Here is a 24560-nt window from a genome sequence, read left to right on the forward strand (position 1 = left end):
TCCGAGGCTGTTCCTGCTGAGGGTGTGGCTCGCTTAACCCTTCACAGGCCTGAAGCCCCAGAAGGAGATGCTTGGCCACATGAGAAAGCCCCTTCTAGGTAGGAAGGGGTATCTGGCTGGCCTGAGCTGAGGGGCTGAAGCAGAGTTCTGGCTCCATTGCCCCCCAAATTTGGAAATGAGGGCAAAAGGAACAGACTTTATTGTCAAGGAAAAGCTCTCTTGAAATCAGGAATTTTGTCAGGCTGTGGTGTCTTCTGACCAAAGAAATAGTACCTCCCTCACACCTACCCGTCTTATCTTATTGGGAGCCAGGGCGTATTGGTGACACTACTGGAGGAACAGACAGAAGCAGACAAAACCCCCAAGTCTCTCCATTTGCCTCCAAGGTAAGGATAACACCCAACATTGCATTTATTCAGTTTCAGTGAACCCCCACCTGTGTCATCTCATGGAATTACCCCACCCTGTGAAGTAGGCAGTGCAGAATTACTCCACCAAAAAGGAAAATTAGAGACAAACACAGAGGCTCAAAGAGGTTACACAACGTGCCCCAAGTTCCACAGACAGCATGTGGCAGAACCAGAAACAGAATGGCAGATTCCTGAGCCTAAGTTGGCCATAGATTCCAGCTTGGGCCAGTTCTGGTATTTCTCTGTACTCCTTCTTCTGTGCTAGAATACTGAATAACAGCCTGGGTGCTGTTTCCTGGGCACTAGATCAACTGGAAATCACCGCTTCCACTAGACAAGAAGCATATAAAATCCTCTTTGCCACGGGACCTCTTCATCCACCCAGGAAAATTCCTAAACAGCAGGCTCCCTATCCCCACCATCTTCCCTCCCAATAATGCACAAAGAGCAAATCAAGCAATCACAAACACTTACCTGAAGATAGAGACTTGACTCTCCAACTCCCAGCCACAGCTGCTTGGTTCAAAGTCCACACTGTCCTGCTCTCATGGCACTCTGCATAAGCCTGGCCCATCAGCAATTCCATTATGAACCTGCCCTTACATAATTTATTGATCTACTATATATATTTGAAGGGGGGAAATGGCAAGAGGCAAGAAAGAAAGAGCTGAGTGGAAGTGACATCAGAACATAATCCCATGGGTAGAGCTAGGCACAGCAGAGGCAGAAGTGACCAAGGATCCCCTATTTTGCAGTGGAGGAAACATACCTAGAGTGAGAAACCACTTTTCCAGGATCATACCACTGCAGACCTGGCAGAGCCAAGACCAGAACCCAGGCCTTATGTTCTCCAGGCCAGGAATCTGCAGCTGCCTACAATGAGGTTCATTTATGTCCACCCATGGTCTTGTTTATTGAGTGCCTACTTTGTGCTCCCATGAGAGAATTGACTCTAAAATAAGAAACTCAGGCTTAGAAACAAGGGCATTAATGTCACAGCTAGGGTGACCAACCACCCTGGTTTGTCTAGGATCTGAGATGAGTTTTCTGGACATGAGTATTTGAGTGCTAAAACCCAGAAAGTTCTTGGCAAACAAGTGGTTCAGTATAAATTTACAAGGTACAAAATACACACCTGACCCAGCTGGGATTACAAGATCTATCAGCATTCTTGGTGTGGGGAGGAGACACAGGAAGATGCAGGATCCTGACCTCCTGCTTCTCAGGAAAACTGAAGCAACTGGCGCTTAAATCCCCTTCCTCCTCCCAGTAAAATTTCTAGTCTGTGTAAGGGACATGAGGGAGGTTTTTGGGGTGATGGAAATGCTCTAGATCATGACTTTGGTGGTGGTTACAACTGTCTCCATTTGTCAAACTCAGCAAAATCTAAAACTAGTGAATTGTATCATTTTATAAATTATACTTCAGAAAGATGGCAAAGAAGAACTAGAAGCAACAGCAATTCTAAACCCTTGGATGCTGATTTCTGAGTTAAGTGGACAGCAACCTGCCCTCACACTTGTTGAATTCCCACTCACTGGTCCTCCCAGGGACACTCACTTTTTAAAAAGATGTCACACAATAAAAAGATATGGTGGAGAGGATATTTGGTAGTAGAGGGTCTTTTATCAATTAGCTGGTATCAATTAGTAACATTGATCAAGTACAGCTGACCTTTGAACAACATGGGTTTGAACTCTCCGATCCACGTACACTCAGATTTTTTTCAGCAAGTACATATTGCTACTACGTGATCCATGGGTGGCTGAGTCTGCAGATGTGGGATGGCAGGTACAGAGGCCCATCAACTGTAAAATTATAGGATAGACTTTGACTGCACAGAGGGTCGGCACACCTAACCAATGCCCCCCTCCCCAGGTTGTTGAAGATTTAGCTGTACTTACCACGTGCCAGGCAACAGGCAGAATGGTACTCACAGTGAGGTCCACTGACCAGCACCATCCGAATCACCTGGGAGCTTGTCAGAAATGCAGAATCTTGGGCCTCAACCCAGACTTACTGAATCCCATGTCTGCAGTTTAACAAGCTCCCCAGATGGTTCCTATGCATGCTGAAGTTTGAAAGGAACTACTTTTACACACCTTTTTTAATCCTACAATCTTATAAATCTGGCAATTACATTTTATTATTTCAACCAGTGATGATCATCCAATGTCTCTTATTTACCTAGTTGGGTTATAGAATGAAAAGATGTCATCACTGTGCATTAATCTACATAAATTCACATATGGTCCACATCCTGTTTCCATCCTATTTCATAGTCTTTAAAAAATGGACAATAGATTTCCATGTGGCGTGAATAAGAAGAGACAGGTACAGAATTAATGCAAAGTCTAGAATGGATTCCCAGAGCAAAAAATAGCCAAAACAGAAAATCGAAGGGACCAGTCTCCTTCCTACTGCAGAAGCTGGGCCTAGACACAGTTGAAGTTTTTATTCCATGTCCCCTAATACTCACTACATGAAAGCCAACAGAAAGCTCTTGGTGGGCATCTCACAGCTGGATCCACAGGTCTTCTCCTCACCTCAGTGGAGAAAAAGATCCTTTATACCATTAAAAAAAAAAAAAAAAATAGAGCACAAAGTAGCTCCCTGGACCAGGAATAAGCTATACATTATTTTCCTGAGACAGTACAGTGGTATAACGCTCTGCTCCTGTAAGAATACCTCTTAGAGATCTGGCATCCTGGCAACCATTCAGTCCAAGGAAGTAGACCAAGACAGACCCAAGATGGGAAGCAGTGGTTTATTTTATTTTTTAAATATTTTTTATTTGGCTGCACCAGGTCTCAGTTTTGGCATGTGGGGTCTTCAATCTTCATTGGGGCACGCACATTCTTTAGTTGTGGCATGCAAGATCTATTGATAGTTCCCTGATTAGAGATCAAACCCAGGCCCCCTGTACAGGGAGCATGGAGTCTCAGCCACTAGATCACTGGGAAATCCCAAGGGAAGAAGTGTTTTTGTTTTTTTTTTTTTTAAAAAAGGAAAATAAATAACATGCAAAACACATGTCTAGAAAGATGAAACAGAAGAGCTAATTGCTGATTACCTGAAAACAAGAGATCCTAACAAGAAAAGTACATGTTCATTAAGAGAAACCACTACATAGTATATAAAACTTTATTAAAATTGGGATTGCTTATAAACTTGTACAATAAAAATGAAAAAATATATAATAAGACATTGCTTATTTTTCTTACAGAAAAGAGTGAAAATGAGACCCATGGCAAAGAGTCATCCCTGATCATTTTGTTCCTTGCAAACATTCATGAACACTTATTTTAAATATAAATGACAAATCTTTTAAAATAACACTAAGGCATTACCCACAGGCTAAAACTTACCCAGGAACTTCCTATTCCACCATCAATCCTAGAAACATGATAAACTGAGGCAACTGCAGGCTGTAACAGTTCTAATACATTAAGAGCTACCTATTATGTTAATAAGAACATTGCCCATGTTGTAGAAAAATGCAGGATAGTGATTTCACCATTTTCAAGTTATTGTCAAGTGTGAAAAGGATGGTGATGCACATGGGCAGGGGGTGTGGGAGCCAAAAGCCCCAAATGTGGGGGTGCTGTGTGCCATTTCCTTCCCTGCTAAAGCTGTGCATTGACACTGGTATGAATTCGCTTTGTTTATTCCCAGCAGGCTCTGACTCCCATCATATAAGGCACCAAACTCCCTTTTTAAGTTAATAACTGTCTAGAATCTACCTCCACAGCAACTGAATCCATAAGCTAAGTTATCAAGAGACACCACTGGATCACCACAATTGCATAGGCTTCCCTAAAAAAATAATGATCAATTTCTGTTACACCAAAACATAAAGTTTTAGGTGCACTTGCCTTGTACAATGGCTATTTTATGCTTATTAGTTTGTTTCAGTGTCTATGTAACATGAAGGCATAATAAATCTGTCAAACTGTCCTCTCCTTGGTTCAGATAAAATTCTTGGCATTTCAATATAGGTTATTATCTCATATGTCATGTCAGACCTGAGTCCAAAGGAATACTAGGACATTTAATTTCCTTTCCTCCTACTTCAACTTTCACTACTCAATTCAGAGAAAAGTTATGAGTACAAAGCTAGGAACCATTTTTACACAGGCATCCATCTGAGCCCATCTTTTTTTCTGGAACAACAAAAATATGAAAGGCAATTGCATAATCCACTCCCAAGCCTTTTACAGAAATCAGGGCCTGGGGAACTATCTCGCCTATTTGGGTGCTTTCGTTCATCAACTGTCTATCACACATGCAAAGTGGGGATTAGGTTGAAGGGAACACAAGTCAGTGAAGAAAAGGCTGGGCCCTAGAATGGACTTTATCAGCACAAAATCAGTACTCAAAAGTCTATCATCAGCAAAATTCTGCAACAGAATATAAAAGTCATGAATTTAGGGGGATGAAATAAACTAGTTTTGGGGCATGAAGTGTCAGAAATTCATAGGAATTTCTTATTAGAAGATATCAAAAGTGCTAAATTTTCCTTATTTTCAGTCATTGGTTCCATTGGTCTCGTGAAAGCAATCCAACTGGGAAAGTGAAGGGAAAGTGTTTGAAGCCAGTGGACCTGTACTCCCATTAATGGGAGGCATGCTCTACATAACTTCATCAGATCCATTAGAGGCCATAGATTTCTGATGCTGATGAGACCCTGACTCCGAGGGCAAATTTGCAGCTTGATATTTGTGGAGCAAGACGCTGACGTGGCGGCAGACGAGGGCTCCGATGTCCAGCTCACTCCAGTTATCCCTTCAATTCTTCCTGATGAGATCGGTCTGAGAGACAAGACTATGCTGAAGCTGCAAGAGCTGTAACTGCCAGAGAAAATTAAACGAGGGCCTCAACTAGGGACTGAGCCAGCAGACTAAGTGGCCAAGCAGGAGACAAGAGCAGCTCCTACAGGTGGCCCGAGTCGAGCAATCTCCGGGCACACACAGGCTCAGAGGCATCTGCGGGAGAGCTGCACAGGAGGGCAGGCCAAGGACACCCGCACACCAGCCGCACCGTCCTTCGCTGTCTGAGAGGAGCTCTCATGACAACGGGACCTGTTGTCACTGGCGCTGCCTACAGCTCAGTTCTCCAACTACCAGACAGGGAGTAATAAACCGAGTTTGGTTTCACTCACCCCAAATTCAAACACAGTGAGAAAAACTCATCTTGAGATGGAAGTGGTATATCACAAGGAGTTTACTAAACAGAAAAAGTTGAGAATGTTTCTCTACTTCACAGTGCTTTCTCACCGAAATAAAGACAGGTGTCAGGAAGTATTAGCCTAGAGGCAAGTGACCATATCCCTAAGTGGCCATGTGGGGAAGGTACCAAAGTCTCAAGGGAACCCTGAGACCACTTGTACAGCTGCATTATTTTTTCAAATCAGCTTATGCTTAAACATGCTAGGTTTCAATTTCTATAAATGAGGCAAAAAAAAAAAGTAAAATTCAGAAGCCTTAATAGTTTTATGCAGAGGGATATAATGCTACCATGTACATAACTACAAAAGGTAGAAAGGTTTCCTAATATAAAGCATTTAACCCATGTCATCTGTCCAAATACTATATTTTCCACTTTCTTCTATAAGTCTATTTGCCAATTGAGGTAGTTGTCATTTTAGGACAGTTTAAAGCTATGGGAAACACTGTCAGAAAAAAATCAACTGGCCACCTGGAGGGGAGTCTCAGAGCTGACATTCTTGAAGTCAGTAATGGAGCCCAGAGCCTTTCAAAATTATCTGTTAAATCGGTGGTCTGAAGGAGTCATTCATTGCAGATTTTTAATAAAAATCATCTGTCTTCTGCACGACACGGTAAGTCAGTCAGTTCAATGCTATGCTCCTGCATCAGTGTCTATCTTCCTGGCTTTTTACAGCTTTTTCTAAGGTGCAAGGGTGAAGATCACAAAGATAGAACCAAGTGAATGACACAGACTTAGGAATTTGCTCCCTCATAAATCGCATTGCTGGTTTATAAGGGTACTTTCCAATGGCAAAAGAATGTGAAACCAATGCCACTATAATAAAAGGCAGCAGGAACCTCTGGTCAGAAATGGAATTGCAAATTAAGTACAAGAAGTTCATAGGAAAGCACATCTGATCCTGATGGCTGCGCAAGCACCCAGAGGCACAAGGATGATCTGGAAGTCTGTCTCCTGGCAATGCAAATTGTGGCAGCCACATAGCTACAACATGTATGTTGTATCAAGAGCCTTCATAGATAGTTCCAGGGCTCACAAATGAGCCAGGCTTCCTGCAGGGAGAGGGATAGGTGCCAAGCAAAGACTATTAAGAATAGGTATTAATAGAATGGGTAGACAAAGGAAGGGGAAGGAAAAGGAGATAATTTCTTGATCCCACAACTCAAAGATGTGTGACCAGTGGACAGGAAAAATAAGAGAACCAGTAAAAAGCATTTAAATTCCCTAAATAAGATCACTTCTCCTAATTAGTGGGAATAATGCTATAAATCAAAGAGAAGAGAATATAAGAAATAAAACAATCTGAAATGTACATAATCAGAGATGAGAGAATAGACCCTTCTTGAAAGGGCAAAGGGGACAAAGAGGAATTGGAAGGGATGCCTGAAAGCCTATTTGGAAATGGAAGTTAAATACTGGGTTGGTCAAAAAATTTGTTTCCATAAGGAGCTTACAGAAAATCCCAAACTTTTTGGCCAATACAATATAATAAAAACCCCAACAGACCTCATCTACAGAAGGGCCTGCAGGCATGTTCCTAAAGTAAGCAGGACTTAGAATATCATAGGTGTGAGAATTAATTCAAAGTTCAGCACAAGAGTTACTGGGGCTTTAATGGACAATCCATATTAATAAATGTGTGGGAGGCTTGTCACTCTGGAGCACTTGCTATTACTGGAACATAAGTTTCACTTTTTTTTTTAAATGGATTAATTTAAAAAACAAGACAGGCTAATAATAATCCATTTTCCTCTTAGAACAGTTAAAACAAGGATTACGCTAAAGTCACGAAATGAAAGCAGAAGTAAAAAAGGCTCAGATTTGTGGATTTGTCTCTGAAGATGCTGCCATAGTCTGAAAGCATTAATTCACATGTAACAGTTATCACTTCCGAGTCTGAAATGCCACAACTGAACCAACTTCAAAGAGGAACTGGAATGCCCTGGGCTGGCTGTGGCAATCCAGCTTCTTCAGAAATATAAAAGTGGGCTGAGAACTGAACCAACAGGATGCACTGGGAAGCAGTCACTACATTATCCACTCTGCTTCCTCAGGACCCCACAGAGACCATTTCCAGAGGGAGGTCTACTCAGGCCTCTAATTTCAGTGTAAGAATTTCTGCAGTTATCTCACCCAGCTTCAAAGATTTGAGAAGCAATTGCACACCAAACACACGCAACCTGGACCACTGAGGTACGAAGTCAACCAACCTAAGTCAGGAAGCTGTTCTGCTGTACGACAAGGGGGTACCGGGAATCTGAGTCCTCTCCCTCAGAGGATGTTTCTTCATAGAGTTCGTCCTGGGCTATAATGCTCCCTAAGCCATACTCCTGCTCGTGGACAGAAACCTCATTGGGTGTGAGGTGGAAAGAACCTTCCACGAAGTCAGCAAACCTGGAAAAGAGAAGACAATACTCATTTACTGATTAGAAGCTGCCTTCCACCCTGTTTTCTTTCAAAATAAGAACAAAATGAAACCTTGATGTGCTCTCAGCTCAAATGATATTGAGCCTAGCCCCCAGCCTTATCCTTACTCTGGCAGGTAAGTAGACTAAAGCAAGAAATGAGAAGAGAAGGAAAACTAGGATCGTAGGCTGACATTCCCTGCAACACCATCCTGCTTAACAAGCACTTTCAAGTTATGGAAGTTTGCTTACCCTTTTTAGTTATGGAAGTGCTAAAGTTCCTTCAGTTATCTGTAATCCTTGATAAGATTAAGGAGCATTACACATTTATTTGTGTTTATGGCCCTAGAAACTTTATGCCATCAAGATTCCAAATTGAAGTTTCATATATTCATTGGTATGACTGCTTCCAAATAAAGGATCCCTCCCACCTCAAAAAATATATTAAACATTCAGAGAGCAACACAAAACTGTAAGAGGAGAAACTTAATATCATACTAGAGTCTTTTCATCTCAATGCTACAATCAAAGTTAGAGTAAATAGTTCCTCGAGCAATCAGAAAATGGCTACGACTCAACATATGATATATGTACCTTTCCCTTGACTACTCCTAGAAGAACAAGAAAACAAAGCCACAAATACAAAATGATTATAGAAATATATCTCTATTAAAACTCTAGGGTCATGATTACCCTGATAGATGCCTGGTACTTCTGGCCCAGAGTTTGTTTACCTCTTTGGAGACTGAATTCGAGAAACAGTCTTCCAAGCTGAGCAGTCTGGACTGTTGCAGTATTCTCTAAGCTGCTCTAAAGCCTTTCGGGTCTCCACCTCTCCTTGTAGCCGGTATTCTTCTTCTGTCAGAAGACGAGGTGGGACAGTCTTTTCTGTTGCCTTACACATCTTTCTGTGCTCACCAAAATAACATCATGAATGATTAATCAGTAATTTACGTCCATTGTTATCTCTTGACTCCCTTCAGTGGGTCAAGCATATAGCAGAGAGCCTAAATCAGTAACAGTCATCACTCCCACCTTTACTCCACAGTCATCCTTAGTTATAATGGACCCCTGACACATTAGACCACGACAAGTCAGACTAGTCAATATTATTCACTAATATGAATAAATTCACTTATAAGTGATAGACAAAATATTTATCTCCCAATAAATGGACAACTATAAGAAAATGATGGCATAAGATTGTGGTGCATTAACCTGGACCTCCCCCCCACCATGAACTGAAGGCATTACTTTGACTATCTATACTAGAAAGAAAAACCACTGATAACCTCAGAACCTATGACCATTCCATAGTCACCAGGTAAAAGTGACCACATGCTTGAATTACACCTTAAACTAAGACTAGGACTCCCAGAACAATCTGAAAGGCAGTGTGACATAATCCGAAACCAGGTGACTGAGGCATGTGGCATAAAAGTAATATACTTTGCACCACCTAGTGGTAACAGGAACAGATGTTTTTATTTATATAAAATGATTAGAATTTATTATAAGTTCTTTAAAATGTTTACAGAGAATCTAAAAAGAAAGACTTGAAAGAAACACAAGTGAAACATAATACAATGAACTGACATTGACAAAGAGGCTCCCAGGTCAAAACCTGTTTCCTTTTGCTGCACCTGCATCCCACACTGCAAACTTCAGAACAAAGTTACACTGCCTTTCAGTCACCTGTAGGTGATGTACAGCCAGTGGATAGGGTACTCCAGGTTCTTAGTACATAGTGCAATGACGATAATGGCAAGGGCAATGTGTGGTATCTGGATACTGGAATACATGAAACATAGGCCCAGCAGCTGCAAGGTCCAGGTCAGCAGGTTGATACTTCGTTCATTCTCCAAAGGCCCATACTTGTAACAGACTGCAAAACTCACGAATCCAACTGCGAGGACATAGCCTATGAGGAGAGTTATCAGAACACATTTTTTTTTCATCTACAACTGGTAAAAAATATCCCGTCTGGGGAGCAGCAGTAAATTCACTATATGGCACCTACTGAACCAGGAAAATGGGTAAGATCTTTACTCAATTATTCATACTTCCTTCATTATTCATATATATTAATCTCTTTTAAGTTTCTATCATTTCTGTTGTCTCAAACTTATTTAATTCTCAAATGGGGAATTAAAGCTACATGCTGAACAACTCTAAAATAGTCTGTTTCAAAAAACTAATATATGAAAATCCAAATTAATTCCTTCTCAAAGGATAGATTAAGAGTTACTATCTTTACAACCAAAGGATTCTTTTCTTGTTTTACAGATAGTGTTCACTGTAGAGTCCTTTACTTCTTAAGGTCCTCAAGTGAATTTAAAATACGATTATATTCAAAAAGTCAATTTACAGCTTTTCAGAAAGATGCCTATGCATAAAGAGAGATGTACTTATAAACCCCAACAAATTAGTCTTCTCCCTAGCAGCATCATCTTAATTTAAGAAAAGGTGACAACTGTAGAGTTAGAAATAAAAACTATGATTTTTACAAGTTAATAAAATGGCATAGATTATTAAACTCCATAAGCAAGCAACATCTTTTCATGATCAAATTAACTAAAATAGCCTATAAACATATAAAAAGGAAAGCAAAACCAGTAACACTTACTTAAAAGATACTGCCAGTAACACCTCCAGATCTCTTGTAAATTTTTAAAAACTAGTTGAATGAGGTACAGAGAAAAGGACCAGCCTCCTACCAGGATGATGTAAATGGGACTTTTCTAAAACAGAGTAGAAGTGAAAGCAAAAAGTTACAACAGGCTTTCCCTACATACAAGAAGCAAAATGGAACTGTAATTAAAAAAAAAAAGTCAACCTACTAAAAGTGCACAAAACATCTCTCGTAAAAATATGTACTTTAAACTTAAAATTATACAGTGCAAAGAACACTGGGAAAATGAGATGCTAAATAACTTAAAAGCCTGGCTATATAATGTAAATAATTAATAAACAGGAAAAACACTTTAACCACCCCCACACACACACACTGTACCCAGAATTTCAAATAAAAAGGGAGAGATTGTATGTCATCAGGCTCCAAGTTTCATCATGGAAAGGATCTTTCTGAAACAAGGAAAGAGTAGGACATTGACTTATCAGCCATCAATGCAAATTTTCAGTGCTGTAAGATTATCCAAGAAAACAATCCTTCATCTATCCAAGCTCATCCTAATTGCATGTGAGGATTCTGCCACTTACCTTGGGCACAAACTTGGACACTATAAAAATGATGATTAGTAAAGATGCCACAATTCCCACACTCATCCCAGTAGAATAGTAGAAGATTTGACTTCTGCAGAGAGAAAATTCATTTCCTTACTACGTTTGTATTCTTCACACACAGCACTGTTCAAACCAGACCACAATCCCAGCCAAAAGGTAGAAAAAAGGTACAAGATGAGAACAGGTATTTGCTCAACATTTGAGGTCAGAAAACTAAAGAGACCAGTACAGCGTAGTTGCTGCCAAATTATAAGGATTAGTACCAATGACAGCCCCTCAAATACACCCCAAAAATAAACCTCTGCTTAGTCTCTAGCTCCCATCCCCAGTACTGCTCCCCACCCAATTTTTCATGAGAATCTTTCTTCTGGGAACTGCACGGCTTCTCTGGGGAGAAGAAAGGGGTAAGAGGACTGCCAAGTGGGAACTAATAATAAGAACTGAATTGCTTACCCCAAAGGGCATAAAACAGAGAGCTCCTACTCCTAGTCTAGGCTCTTTCTACCAAAATTCCTCCTTCATATTGAATTTCTCTCAGGGTCCCCAAAATAAGGAACAACTTCTAACAACCTCACTCCAGCTGAACTTCAATTGGTTAAGCTTTCATTCACTACTTCATAAATATTCTCCTTGTATACAAAGTTAATGTTGATTCTATCTCTGCTGAATGTTTGTTATCTGTGCACGTGGGGGTTAGTCACTTAGTCATATCCGACTCTTTGCAACCCCATGAGCTGTAGCCCACCAGGCTCCTCTGTCCATAGAATTCTCCAGGTAAGAATACTGGAGTGGGTTGCCGTACCCTCCTTCAGGGGATCTTCCCAACCTAGGGATTGAACCCAGTCTCCTGCATTGCGGGCAGCTTCTTTACCATCTGAGCCATCAGGGAGACTATATGTTTCCTTTGTATTTGTACATGTCTGTTTCACCTATCTTAGCTAGTGGGTTTCTACAGGCAGGAAATGAGTTAAGTGATTGATCCTTGCTTCTTTACTTCTGAACAGCATGAAACTCATCCTGTAAAATGTAAAACACAACCCTTAAAAATGAGGGCTAAACATGGCTAATGGTAGAAGGATGGTGATATATTGGCTAAATCCCATCACATGGTGGGTAACCTAATAGGGGAATTTCATTATTGCCAATCTTATTAATACAAGAAAAAATAAAAATAATAACATACATTAAAGTATTTTTTAATGATTGAAGCAGATAATGACTTAGCCCATCCATAAACAGAATGGCAGCACTTTAAGACTTTATGATAGAAGTCAAGCAGGTAGGTCTGAGCATCCTCCTTCCCCCCTCTAGCCTTAGAACCTACCTGCTCAGCAAGTCTCCACAAAAAAATAGTGTAAGTCCAAGAAGGAAAATGAGGAAGAGTTTGGGGTCAAATCCTGAAATAAATAAAATATTTCTGCTTAATAAGGGAACCAAACAATTTAAAGCATTACAGAATAAAAGGCAATGCTGGCATCACTGGTCAGCTAATAAATGCAAACAGCCCACCTAAACAGCATTTTAACAGCATTTCACACAAAGCCTGGGCACCCTTCCAAAAAGAAAGTATAATTAGGTCTCTGTCTAACCTATACTTCCCTGAAGAGTTTGTTCTGGCTACCTACGCTAAGGCTAAAGAAAGCTAAGCTCTGCTTTGGTTGGAGCCATAGTACCATCATCACTTCATGCAACTGCCCACAAGGGGGCTCCACCACTCTGGTTTTCAAGCCTTAAGTCACACAGGCTCGGATTCAGCCGATTAGCCCAGAACTCTGGGTCAGGGCCCTCTGTTGTTCTCTAAGGGGCTGCTTTTCTTGACCAACACCACCACCTACTTCTTTTGACGATATCTGAGCACTGTGTTGGAAAAGCCTACACTCAATCCGATCGCCCAGGACCAGGGGGCCCAAGCACAGGTCCCTTACTGGTGTACCAGCCACTCCCACAGCTTTCACATTCAAGAGCTGAGTCTAGGGGAGGTCCACAAACAGGAGCAAGAGGGATCAGTAAATGCAAAAGGAACACCAAAAAAAGAGGCTGATCCTGTTCAACCAAAGAACTATGGAACTCTGGGACAGTTAGAAGCGCACAGCAAATTTTGTAGCAAAACCCAGGAACATTGCTACTGCTCACATTACTCTCCTGGGCGAGTTGTTACTAAGAAGAGACCAAAAGTCATAGAGAAGTCAACAGGACAACCATCTGCCTCTTCCGTGAAACTTTCTCAGACACATCCAGAGAAGGGAAAACTCCCAGTTATACTGAATAAGTCTGAAACTGCAGTGATCTTCATATTTATGGTTCCACATATATTCTTTTGCTTGTGAGGTATTCAGGTCTATTTTATTTAACCATTCATGTCTTTAAATGTAGGCTGAAATATACAGGACTGAAATATACAGGCCTACAGTGAAAGCGCCCAGAAGACAGGAATACATCTGTCTAACTCTGAAGAATACTAGGTATATCAGCTCAGAGCCACTGGAAGTATCAGGAATGCAGCCTTCACAATCCAAGTAAGGAAGCACTCAGAATGAAAGACTTATGGTGAAGTCTCAAATCTAGGCCTAAAGGCTTTTATGAGGGGTGGAGTCTCTGCAATGTTTGGAGCAGTGGTATATTCGGGTTATAATCAGAACCAAAATGGAGCTGTCTTGGGCTGACTTCTCTCACTAATTATACCCTCCAAAGCTCAGTCTCTTCTCACCATAGAATCCATCAGAAAAACAGAGGTAAGACTTACTCCGAGTCACAGTGACACTGTACTTGGTGTCTTCCTCTAAAATCTCAACTTTGAGGCAGGTTTTTGTGCTGTATAGACCCACATTAACATAGGTGTCATTCAATTTTTCTTTTAAAAAGGAGGAAAAAAAGTTCCAGATACTAAACTGCTCTAGCTCCTTCAGTTTCTCTTCATTCTCCACCTGGGTGACTCGGACCAGTTTGGAACTATTTACCCGGATCTGTAACACAAGCAAAATCAGGATGAGAAAGAAGGAAGTAGGAATTTAAACTTTTTCCACACACAATTTGTAAATAAAAACCCTTTAGCATAAATAGCTGAATCATTAATGGCACTGGCTTTTCACAGGCTTATGAGAAATATGGAGATAAAAGCAACGAAAAGATAATTGGGCAAATAGCGCTGCACATGGTTCAGAGAGGCAGCTGTTAGAATGTCTTATTGTTAACATGATCTGAATCTACTATTAGGCTAGAACATAGGGTTTAAAAAAAAAAAAAAGGCTTCTAAGCTGAAAGAGTTACCAATACAGCTATTTATGAGAGAGCATACAAAGCAAGGGTCCAGAATATAAAGAAAACTGCCAGGCATAAACAGCACCAAAAATGTCTCCCATAATGACAGGCTGAGTTCAACCTTTTGTCACAAATTACTGACTATGGGTAAATGTTGGTTATAATGTGCCCCAGATGGGATATGATCTTTATATCAGACAATGAAAAAAGAGAATTTTTTGAAAAAGCCCACCCTTGTGTTTTTTGGATGTGAACAAATGGTCTGATCAGTGACTATGCTTATAGCAGCAGAAACATTTCCAAAGGACTCATTTTGTTTAATCAGTACAGCCAGACACTCTTGCTTGCCAGGTGGCTCAACAGTGTTATGAAATAAAAGAGACCAAAGTCATCCTATCAAGGGGAAACCAGTTCAGGGCATTTATGCAACATCTTGTGCAGAATCAAAACACAATAGGAGTAGCAAGGCAGAGTCTACATCCTGACAAGCATGCAACAGTTTCCAGCCCAAAGAAGGCATAAGGTCTTTAAAAAGAAAGAGGGGTGTGTGTGTGTGTAAAAGGAGCCGGGGAAGAGAAGAAAATAGTCTCTTGGGGAAAAGGAAGAAGGAAGTTTACCTCAGGGCCAAGTATTGTGGGCCACTTAAAATTGCGGGCCACTTAAAGGGACAGAGAGAGGAACACAAAGTAGAGCTAAATGCTTTACTGATGAAAACACTGAAGAGACTAAGAATAACTGCAATCTTATCAAGGTTGTTAATTTTATGTATTTATATATACTTTTTTTTAGTTGTGAAAAGGGAAGAACGTGTCAAAGTACTCACTAATCAGATATTCACAAAATCTGCCACTCTCCAGAGCCTCCAAATCGTTACCTGTATCCGTGTCCATACATCATGCCACTTTGGGATAAGCACATTTTTGTAACAGGATTGTTGACTGGTATTCATATAATGAACTTTGGATTCCTGAAGCGTGACCACCTTTAAATCAATTCCGGCTTTATGCAAAGAAAAAAAATAACAATTAAAGAAAATAACAATTAAATATAACAAAACAAACTAATAACCATAACTCATTTCATAAAAAGAATTAAACTGACTACTTTCTAAAAGCTGGGTTAAAATATCAGGGACTGACACAAAGAAGAAAACTAAGATGGGAGAAGGAGTAAGGCAGAGTCTTGTTTCTGTCAAACGTAATTTTAAAAAATATTATAAATAGTCACTAATCCAGGATGAGTAATAATAAAATCCACTATTATGTGTGTATTAAGACAGACAATATGTGTTTCATTTAACCCTCCCAACAATGCTATCAGGTAGGCACTCTCATAATATTCATTTTTATAAATGAGGAAACTGATATTTAGGAACAATTAAGTACTTAGTCCAAAACCACAGGGCTAATAAACAGCTTAAGTGAGATTCATACCAGGTCCTGTTTTCCTTATAAAGGCATAGCTAAAGTAACCCATCCAGTGATTTCCTCTATTCCTTTCCTGAGTAGGATGAACAAAATTAGCAACATCTTTTGTATTTAAAGTACTTTAAACAGATACTAAAAGACTGCAAAGTTTATTTTTCCTAGCTGTTTTTGTTTCAAGTTTTAAAAGCGGCCAATTAATATATGCGGTCCCTCAGATTTTACCAAAACAGAAGTGCCCTCCGGAGTTTATATTCAAACTCATTTAAGTTAAGGTTAACAGGTGACCACTCTCAGTATCTTCTTACCTCAGTCTGCACAAGCTACCTTTACCACAGAACATTTCAATATCTTCCTTGCTCCACGTTGTATATATCAACTCATTAAATGCTACTCTAAATGGAAATGTAGTTATCACTTTGGTTCTTAGTGTAAAGGGGGAAAGATCTAAATAAACTAACAAAACACCCCAAAACAAAAACCTCCACCAAAACTTAGAAAGCCAAAGTTATACACGCACAAAGGCAATGACACGATTTTAGAGTGAAGCTAAGACTAATTTTAGGAGATCCAACCAGTCCATCCTAAAGGAGATCAGTTCTGGGTGTTCACTGGAAGCACTGATGCTGAAGCTGAAACTCCAATACTTTGGCCACCTCATGCGAAGAGTTGACTCAATGGAAAAGACCCTGATGCTGGGAGGGATTGGGGGCAGCAGAAGGGGATGACAGAGGATGAGATGGCTGGATGGCATCACCGACTCGATGGACGTGAGTTTGGGTAAACTCCAGGAGTTGGTGATGGACACAGAGGCCTGGCGTGCTGCGATTCATGGGGTCGCAAAGAGTCAGACACGACTGAGCGACTGAACTGAACTGAAGACTAATTTTGAAGTTAAATTCAGTTCTAAACCTAAACATTAAGAGCAAAAACTACAATATACTTGGAAAAAAAACAAGTGTGTAAATCTTTGTGACCTTGGATTAGACAATGGCTTCAAAAAATTTAAAAATTCTTTGTTTCAAAGGCCACTATCAAGAAAATGAAAAGACAACCCACAAAGTGGGAGAAAATATTTGCAAGTCATTTATCTGATAAGGGTCTAGTATCCAGAATATATAAAGAACTACTACAACTCAACAACAAAAAGAGAAAGAAAATTTTTTAGATTGCATAAAGGATTTGAATAGACATTTTTTGAAAGAAAATATACAAATGGCCAATAAACACAATGAAAAAAGGCTCAACATCATTAATCACGATGGAAATCCAAGTCAAAATCACAATAAAATGCCACTTCACACTCAGTAGGATGGCTATAACCAAAGAAAAAAAAAGACAATAACCACAGTTGGCAAGGATGTGGAGAAACTGTAACCCTCACACATTGTTAGTGGGAATAAAAAATGGTAGTCTTTCTGGAAACAGCTTGGCAGTTCCTCAAAAACAAAAACAGTTATTAGACATAGCAATTCCACTCCTCTGTATACACCCAAGAACTGAAAACATGTTCACACAGAAACCTGTACACAAAACTTCACTGCAGCAATGTCCATAACCAAAATGTGGGTAACACCCTAAATCTCATCAGCTGATCAATGGATAAGCAAAAAGTGGTATTATCAATATGATGAAATATTATCTAGCCACAAAAAGAAAGTACTGATGCATACTACACAAACCTTTACATCATGCTGAATGAAAGCCAGTCAACCAAAAGGCCACATATTAAATGATTCCATTTATGTAAATATCCACAATAAGCAAAGCAGATTAGTTAGTTGTCAGGGGCTGGGAGGAGAAGGGAATGGGGAATGATTGCTCAGGGTTACTGGGTCTCATTTTGGAATAATGAAGATATTCTGGAATTAGTGGTGATGGTTGCACACTACAAATACAGCTAACCCTTGATCAACAGATGTGTAGGGATGCCACCTCTCTGCTCAGTCAAAAACCAGCCCTCTGGAGCCAGTTTCGCATCTGCGGATTCAACCAACCAAAGACCAGGAAGTGCTGTAATACATACAGTATATACATATATTGAAACTAAAAATCCATGTGTAAGTGGACTCATGCAATTCAAATCTGAGTTGTTCAAGGGTCAACTGCATACCAAAAACCAATGAAAGGATGTTATGGTATGTGAATTGTATCTCAATATTTTAAAATTCAGTTGATTTTGTGGGGGGAAGGAAAAGTTTTCCTTCACCCTCTTAAGAGTCTCTGGCTAGGCCTGAAAATTAAACTGACAAAGACATATTAACAGGAGAAAAGTATACATATTTATTTAATGTTTTATGCGACTTCCCTTGTGGCTTAGCTGGTAAAGAATCTGCCTGCAATGTGGGAGACCTGGGTTCAATCCCTGGGTTGGGAAGATCCCCTGGAGAAGGGAAAGGCTACTCACCCCAGTATTCTGGCCTGGAGAGTTCCATAGACTCTATAGTCCATGGGGTTGCAGAGTCGGGCACGACTGAGCGACTAGAAACTTTCACTTCACATGTAACATGAAAGCCTCTAGGGAAATAAAGACCCGAAGACATACAGACCCACATACTTTTATGCTAGGTTTGATGAAGAGTGCATCATCACAGAGGAATAAGATGGGTTGGGTATGAGGTAACTGTAGCAAAGTGGGGGAAACCGAGCAAGGCCTGCTTATTAGGATTCTTCTTTGTATCCCTTTGTCTTCAAAGCTAAGGATGCTCCTTTCCTTCAGGTAAGGGAGGGCACCTCTCACATGAGGATTTTATGGCCTATTTCAAGGAAAAAGGGCAAAGTGGGGAAGGTCAGAGTGACTTTTCAGCTTCTGTTGTTTTCTCAGACTCCCTTCAGCTTCAAATACTCAGTATGCCAAGGTGCCATATTTTGGGGTAGAATGTCCTGAACCCCATCTATCAACTTCTCACTAGTGTTCAATAGTAGTTTGGATTTCCTCCAAGCCTATTTTTCACAAAGTGAAACCTTTCCAAAATTCTACTGACATTTGTTTCACTAGCAAATCCACAAATATACTGAAAGAACACCCACTCACAAATTTGGATCAAGAGTTTATTTTCTTCTGGAGACTGTAAGAAAGTAAAATTTTGTGAAACTTAGAACTTGTGTGTTTACAAATAAATTTTTAAAAGCCCAAGAGTCATACTTTATTAACTCCTCTCCTACAGCAAGTAAGGTAACACAACATATCTTGAAACCCATTTTCAAGAAAGTGTGTGTGTTAGTCAGTCAGTCGTGTCTGACTCTTTGTAAGACTCCATGGACTGTAGCCCACCAGGCTCCTCTGTCCATGGAATTCTCCAGGTAAGAATACTGGTTGCCATTCTCTTTTCCATGGGATCTTCCCAACCCAGGGAGAGTCTTCTGCACTGCAGGTAAACTCTTTTACCATCTGAGCCACAGGGAAACAGTAAGATACAAATAATATGTCAGTAGCATAGGCCATTTTAAAAACTTAATGCCAGGAAAAGGCATTAGTATTTTTAAGACAATTTTTAAATTCTTCAGGGGCTTCCCTGGTGGCTCAATGGTAAAGAATCCACCTGCCAATGCAGGAAACATGGGTTCAATCCCTGATCCCAGAAGATCCCACACGGAGAGAAGCAACTAAGCCCATGTGACCTAACTACTGAGCCCAGTGCCTAGAGCCCAGGCTCTGCAACAAGAGCAGCCATCGCAGTGAGAAGCCCACACTACAACTAGAGAGTAGGCCCCATTTGCCCAAACTAGGCAAGACACCCTCAAACAGCAAAGAGCCAGTGCAGCCAAAAATAAATGAATAAAAAGATAAAACTAAATAAATAAATTCAATGTCATTTTCCTGAAGAAATAAAACATTTATAAGAGGCAGCACTTTGGAAGGAATTCCCCGGCAGTCCAGTGCTTAGGACTCCAAACTTCCGCAGCAGGGGACATGGGTTCAATCTCTGGTCAGGGAACTAAGATCTCCAATGCCACAAGGTAGTCAAAAAGTAAATTTAAAAATGCCTTTTAAGCCCAAAGATTGAATTCTTCTTGGAATTTAGTGGATCACAACTTGCTTGCACGTATTTACCCATGAACTAGCTACTCAAAAGTTAGAAACTTATTTACTTATATTCATCAACTTTTCGATCAACAACACTGATCTTTTAACATCTACTGGCAGAAGGTAATGAAAATGACTCATAGTATGTGAGGACAGGTAATGAAAATGATTCATAGTATGTGAGGACCAGAAAAAGACCTAAAAAAGTCATGAAAAACCACCTCCTCTAATTCTTAAATAGCCTCTAATCATTTCTGTCAAGAGGTAATCCAGTTCATACTTAAAAGCATTTTAAAATTCTCCTTAAAAACTAGCATCTTTAAGTTAGTGGGCTTAGCAAAGGATTATCCAATGGGATGCTGAGACAATTGACAGTTATCTGGAAAACAAAATTCATCTAGTTACTCACCTCACACCAAATGCTAACATTAATCATTGGTTAAAAAGTAAAATGAAAAATAATTAAATTGTACTACAAAATATACACATATAAAAACTCAATTCTGGAAGGCTCTTTAAGTGTAAAAGCAATGGAAATAAATCTAAAGAATAAAATCAAGAAACTTCCCTGGTGGTCCAGTGGTTAGACTCCATGCTTCCAATACAAGAGGGTGTGTGTCTGCTCCCTAGTTGGGGAACTAAAATGCCTAGGACTCCCTGGCAGTCCAGTGGTTAGGACTCCACACTTTCACTGCCAGGGCCTGGGTTCAATCCCTGGTCAGGAAACTAAGACCACACATGGTTCTGTTTCACCAAATAAATTTTAAAAAGAATAAAATCTAGCAACCACATAAATATATAAATCTTCTATTTAAAAAGATCTAAAGAAAAAAGATAAAAAGGGACAAACATTAAAGTTTTGTAATAAATAATTATAAAATATATATCCTTAATATGTCAAAAAGGTTCATCAATTGATTTTAAAAGTACACAAAAATCCCAATAGCAATCACAACAAACAGACCAAGAGCAAAGGACACACACTCTAAAAAATGTAAGTCTAAACATATAATTAAATAACTAATGAGCACTTGAAAGATGCTACTTCACAAAATAATGCAAGAAACTAAAAATAATTAAGATACCACTTTCAATCTACCAAATTAGCAAAGGTGTTTCAGTCTGGAATATCCAGGGCTGGGCAAGGATACGGGTCACAAACAGAGCTGATAGTGGTATAAATTGGCACATATTTTCAGAAAAATATTTTAGCAAGATGTTTCAAGGGTCTTAAATATATTTTAGCCATTTCTAAGAATCTATTCTAAAATAAAAAAATTGTGTCCATAACATAAAAGTAGAATAACTTTAATGAAGACTTCTAAATGACAAAGGAAAACGCTTATGCTATAAAACCAAATGAGAAAACTACCTCTGGTAACAACTGGTGGCCTCCAAGGAAGAGAACAGGACTGCTGACAATTTTATGAATGTATTGTAAATTCAAACAAAATATTTTAAATTAAAAACACATGGAAATAGACCAGAAGAAAGAGTGCTTTAACGGACTGCCTCTGACAAAATAAAGTGAAAGTTTTTTCTACTTCTTTATGCTTAATTGTTCTTGTCAAATAGTCTAAATTCAAATCATTTTTATAATCAAATTCAACAACCTTCAGTGAGAAAGAACTCTTGTCTTTTGAAGTACTCCATTCTCTTTAGGTACCTCTCACTTTAGAAAGCTCTCTATTACATGACTGTCTTTTGTAGCTACCACCTACATCATCCACTAGGCTACCAAGAACTATTCCCTGAGTTTACCCTTCTCCAAGCCAAAAGTCCCCGTTCATCTCCTTATTAAAGAAACCTTGAGACTACTGACTGAGCACTAAGGAGGAGCATTTTGGAATAAATACTTTCATCTCCACAATACACAAACCTCTACGGTCTGGTCAAAGGTCATTCAGATCATAAGCAGTCCTTCAAATGATACTCTGGAAAAAGTGTCTTTTTGGATACCTATATCCCTCTCCCTTAAAAAAAAAAAAAAAAAAAACTGTTTCAGACGGTCGCTGCGCTTTGAAACTAGTTCTATGGATCCTTAAGGTTGAGAGATAACCTTAAAGCTGTGAAGTGAAGTGAAGTTGCTCAGTCGCGTCCGATTCTTTGAGACCCCATGGACTGTAGACTACCAGGCTTCTCTGTCCATGGAATTTTCCAGGCAAGAATACTGGAGTGGGTTGCCATTTCCTTCTCCAGGAGATCTTCCCGACCCAGGGATTGAACCCGGGTCTCCCGCATTGTAGGCAGACGCTTTACCATCTGAGCCGCTTTGAAACTAGTTCTATGGATCCTTAAGGTTGAAAGACAACCTTAAAGCTGTAGCTCATCATAATCATTAAGTGACAAGAAGAAAGAGGCAGCAAACGATGGGAGAGGAGAGAAAGCATGTGTGTTTACAAGATATGGTTATCCTTAACCCCAAGAGTCTCAATTCCTCCAGTGGAAGCTTCCAAACTTATCTTTCTGTTGTGCAATTAACAAGGTTCGAAGGAGGTTGTTTTTTTACAAACACACCCTAGGTTTTCTGAAATAGAGCGGAAAAGGAAAATAATTTCATCCCAGTCCAAAGCCAACTAAGCAGCAGCAGGCATCAAGAAAGTTTGCTTGAGGAATCAATAAATTTACAAAAGAAAATTACTAGACGTTAACTAACGTCTCTCTCTTTTCGGAAACTGGAATTTAATTGCTCCAGATCGGTTCCATAAGGCCGGTAGGGGCCAGGATCTTACAAGTGCGCAAGATATTTATAAGAGATCATTACATTTCAGTGAACTACAATCATCTGTTCAGCCATCCTGCCCTGAGTCCTGACAGCATATGCTCAGGTGTTGCTAATTTTCTGAATGAACAGGTTGCTCCCTTTCCAGTGGCAGGGCTCTCTGTCCATTCGGTCCTCGGGTCACCTTCCTTTTAAGAAAGAAGTCGAGGAAGCCAGTGAAGCAAGACGGAGTCCCCAGGACCGCTTTTCACCCAGTGCAGGCCTCCCTGTCTCCGCCAAAAGGACTCCAGGCTCCTCCCGATTCTGGATAGCTCCCGCAAACCGCCCCCAGGGCCCTTGGCCCCTCAAGGCAGGCGCCCATTCGCCAGGTATGTAGATCCTTTCTCCGCACCACGCCCGCGCCCCTCAGTAGAATAACGGCCCACGCCCTGGGGACACTCCACCTTTCTGAACATAAACCCTCGGCACCCGCCCCCTTGGCAGCTGCTGCCCGCGGTACCTGAGCCACAGACAAAGCAGCCGGAGAGGACCAGAAGCAGCCGCACTGCCCCACCACCCCCAGCCCCCCAACTCCAGGGCCCGGCACCAACTGCCGGCAAGAGCGCCACTTTCATTCCTCCCGCCATGGTCGCCTCACGCCGCCTCCTCTTCACGTGCCTCTCCCCGGCAACTAACCCGGAACAGGCAGGACCAGCAGCCTATCCGCTACAAGGCCCGCCCCCTATCAACATCGGATGGGCGGTGCTTCGAGGACTCCGTCGTTTTTGCACCCTATAGTCCCGCCTCTTAGCAACTGATGCGGGAGGGCGGAAAATGGTATCTTTCAGCCTATAAGAAAACATGTTCTCACCTTAGCAATGGCGACAGGAAGATCCCGCCCCTTAACAACATGCTTCCGTCTCCACTTTATTTACAACTGGACTGATTGATGGTAAGCTTAACCAATAGAAAATCAGAATGGGAGAGCCATTCTTGGCCAAACTTGTTATTTCCATCGAAACTATCTCAGATTCCTTCTGTTTTCTTTCTTTGCTGTTCACCATGATCTTTCCGTTCTGGAAAACTTAAGACGACTGTCTTCCAAAGTCTTAAATGATTTAAAACGGAAGCTATTCAAAAAATTCTGTTGACAGTTTTATAAGGAATAAACATTAACGTTTAAAAATGTAGTCGTAGGGTAGGGTTTTTTGGGGGTTTGGGGGGGTGGCAGGGAGCTAAATCCATGCGAAGATTAAGAGAAGCTTTTTTATTCCTCACAACACCCTGGAAGATAAATAGCTTCATTTATAAAGAAGCCAAAATTAAGACAGAAAAAGGAACCTACCCAAGATTGCAGTTTCTTGGGCTGGGCTGTGGTTCCAACCCAGGTCTTACCCCAAAGCATGAGTTCTTTCTATGCATCAGGTGCTTCCAATTAAATGACTCACACGGTGAAAGCCTAGCAAAGGGCCTAGCACGTAATAAGTGTTCAGTAAATGTTAGTCGAAATTGAAGCATCTTATTTTTTAGAGGATCTGGTAGTTTCGTTCAGCTGCTCAATCGTGTGACCCCATGGACTGCAACACCCCAGGCTTCCCATCACCAACTCCTGGAGCTGGCTCAAACTCATGTCCATTGAATCGATGATGCCGTCCAACCATCTCCTCCTGCCTTCAATCTTTCCCAGCATCAGTGTCTTTTCTAATGAGTTAGTTCTTCAAATCAGGTGGCCAAAGTATTGGAGCTTCAGCTTCAGCATCAGTCCTTCCAGTGACTATGTAGGACTGATTTCTTTTAGGACTGACTGGTTGGACCTCCTTGCAGTCCAAGGGACTCTCAATAGTCTTTTCCAACACCACAGTTCAA

General features: G+C 40.5%; 1 protein-coding gene across 1 annotated transcript; it reads right to left on the reverse strand.

The window, feature by feature from the left end:
• Positions 1–3402: 3402 nt before the first annotated feature.
• On the reverse strand, positions 3403–23373 carry NEMP1 (nuclear envelope integral membrane protein 1). The gene is made up of 9 exons (XM_040233006.1): positions 23215–23373; positions 15417–15541; positions 14028–14247; positions 12609–12681; positions 11261–11354; positions 10668–10782; positions 9737–9962; positions 8776–8949; positions 3403–8030 (listed from the first exon to the last, which is right to left on the reverse strand). Exons 1-9 carry the CDS (start codon positions 23339–23341, stop codon positions 7847–7849), a joined length of 1338 nt encoding a protein of 445 aa, XP_040088940.1. The 5' UTR covers positions 23342–23373; the 3' UTR covers positions 3403–7846.
• Between the last annotated feature and the right edge of the window lie 1187 nt (positions 23374–24560).

The sequence above is a fragment of the Oryx dammah genome, unplaced genomic scaffold, assembly GCF_014754425.2.
Source record: "Oryx dammah isolate SB20612 unplaced genomic scaffold, SCBI_Odam_1.1 HiC_scaffold_29, whole genome shotgun sequence".
Lineage (NCBI taxonomy): Eukaryota > Metazoa > Chordata > Mammalia > Artiodactyla > Bovidae > Oryx > Oryx dammah.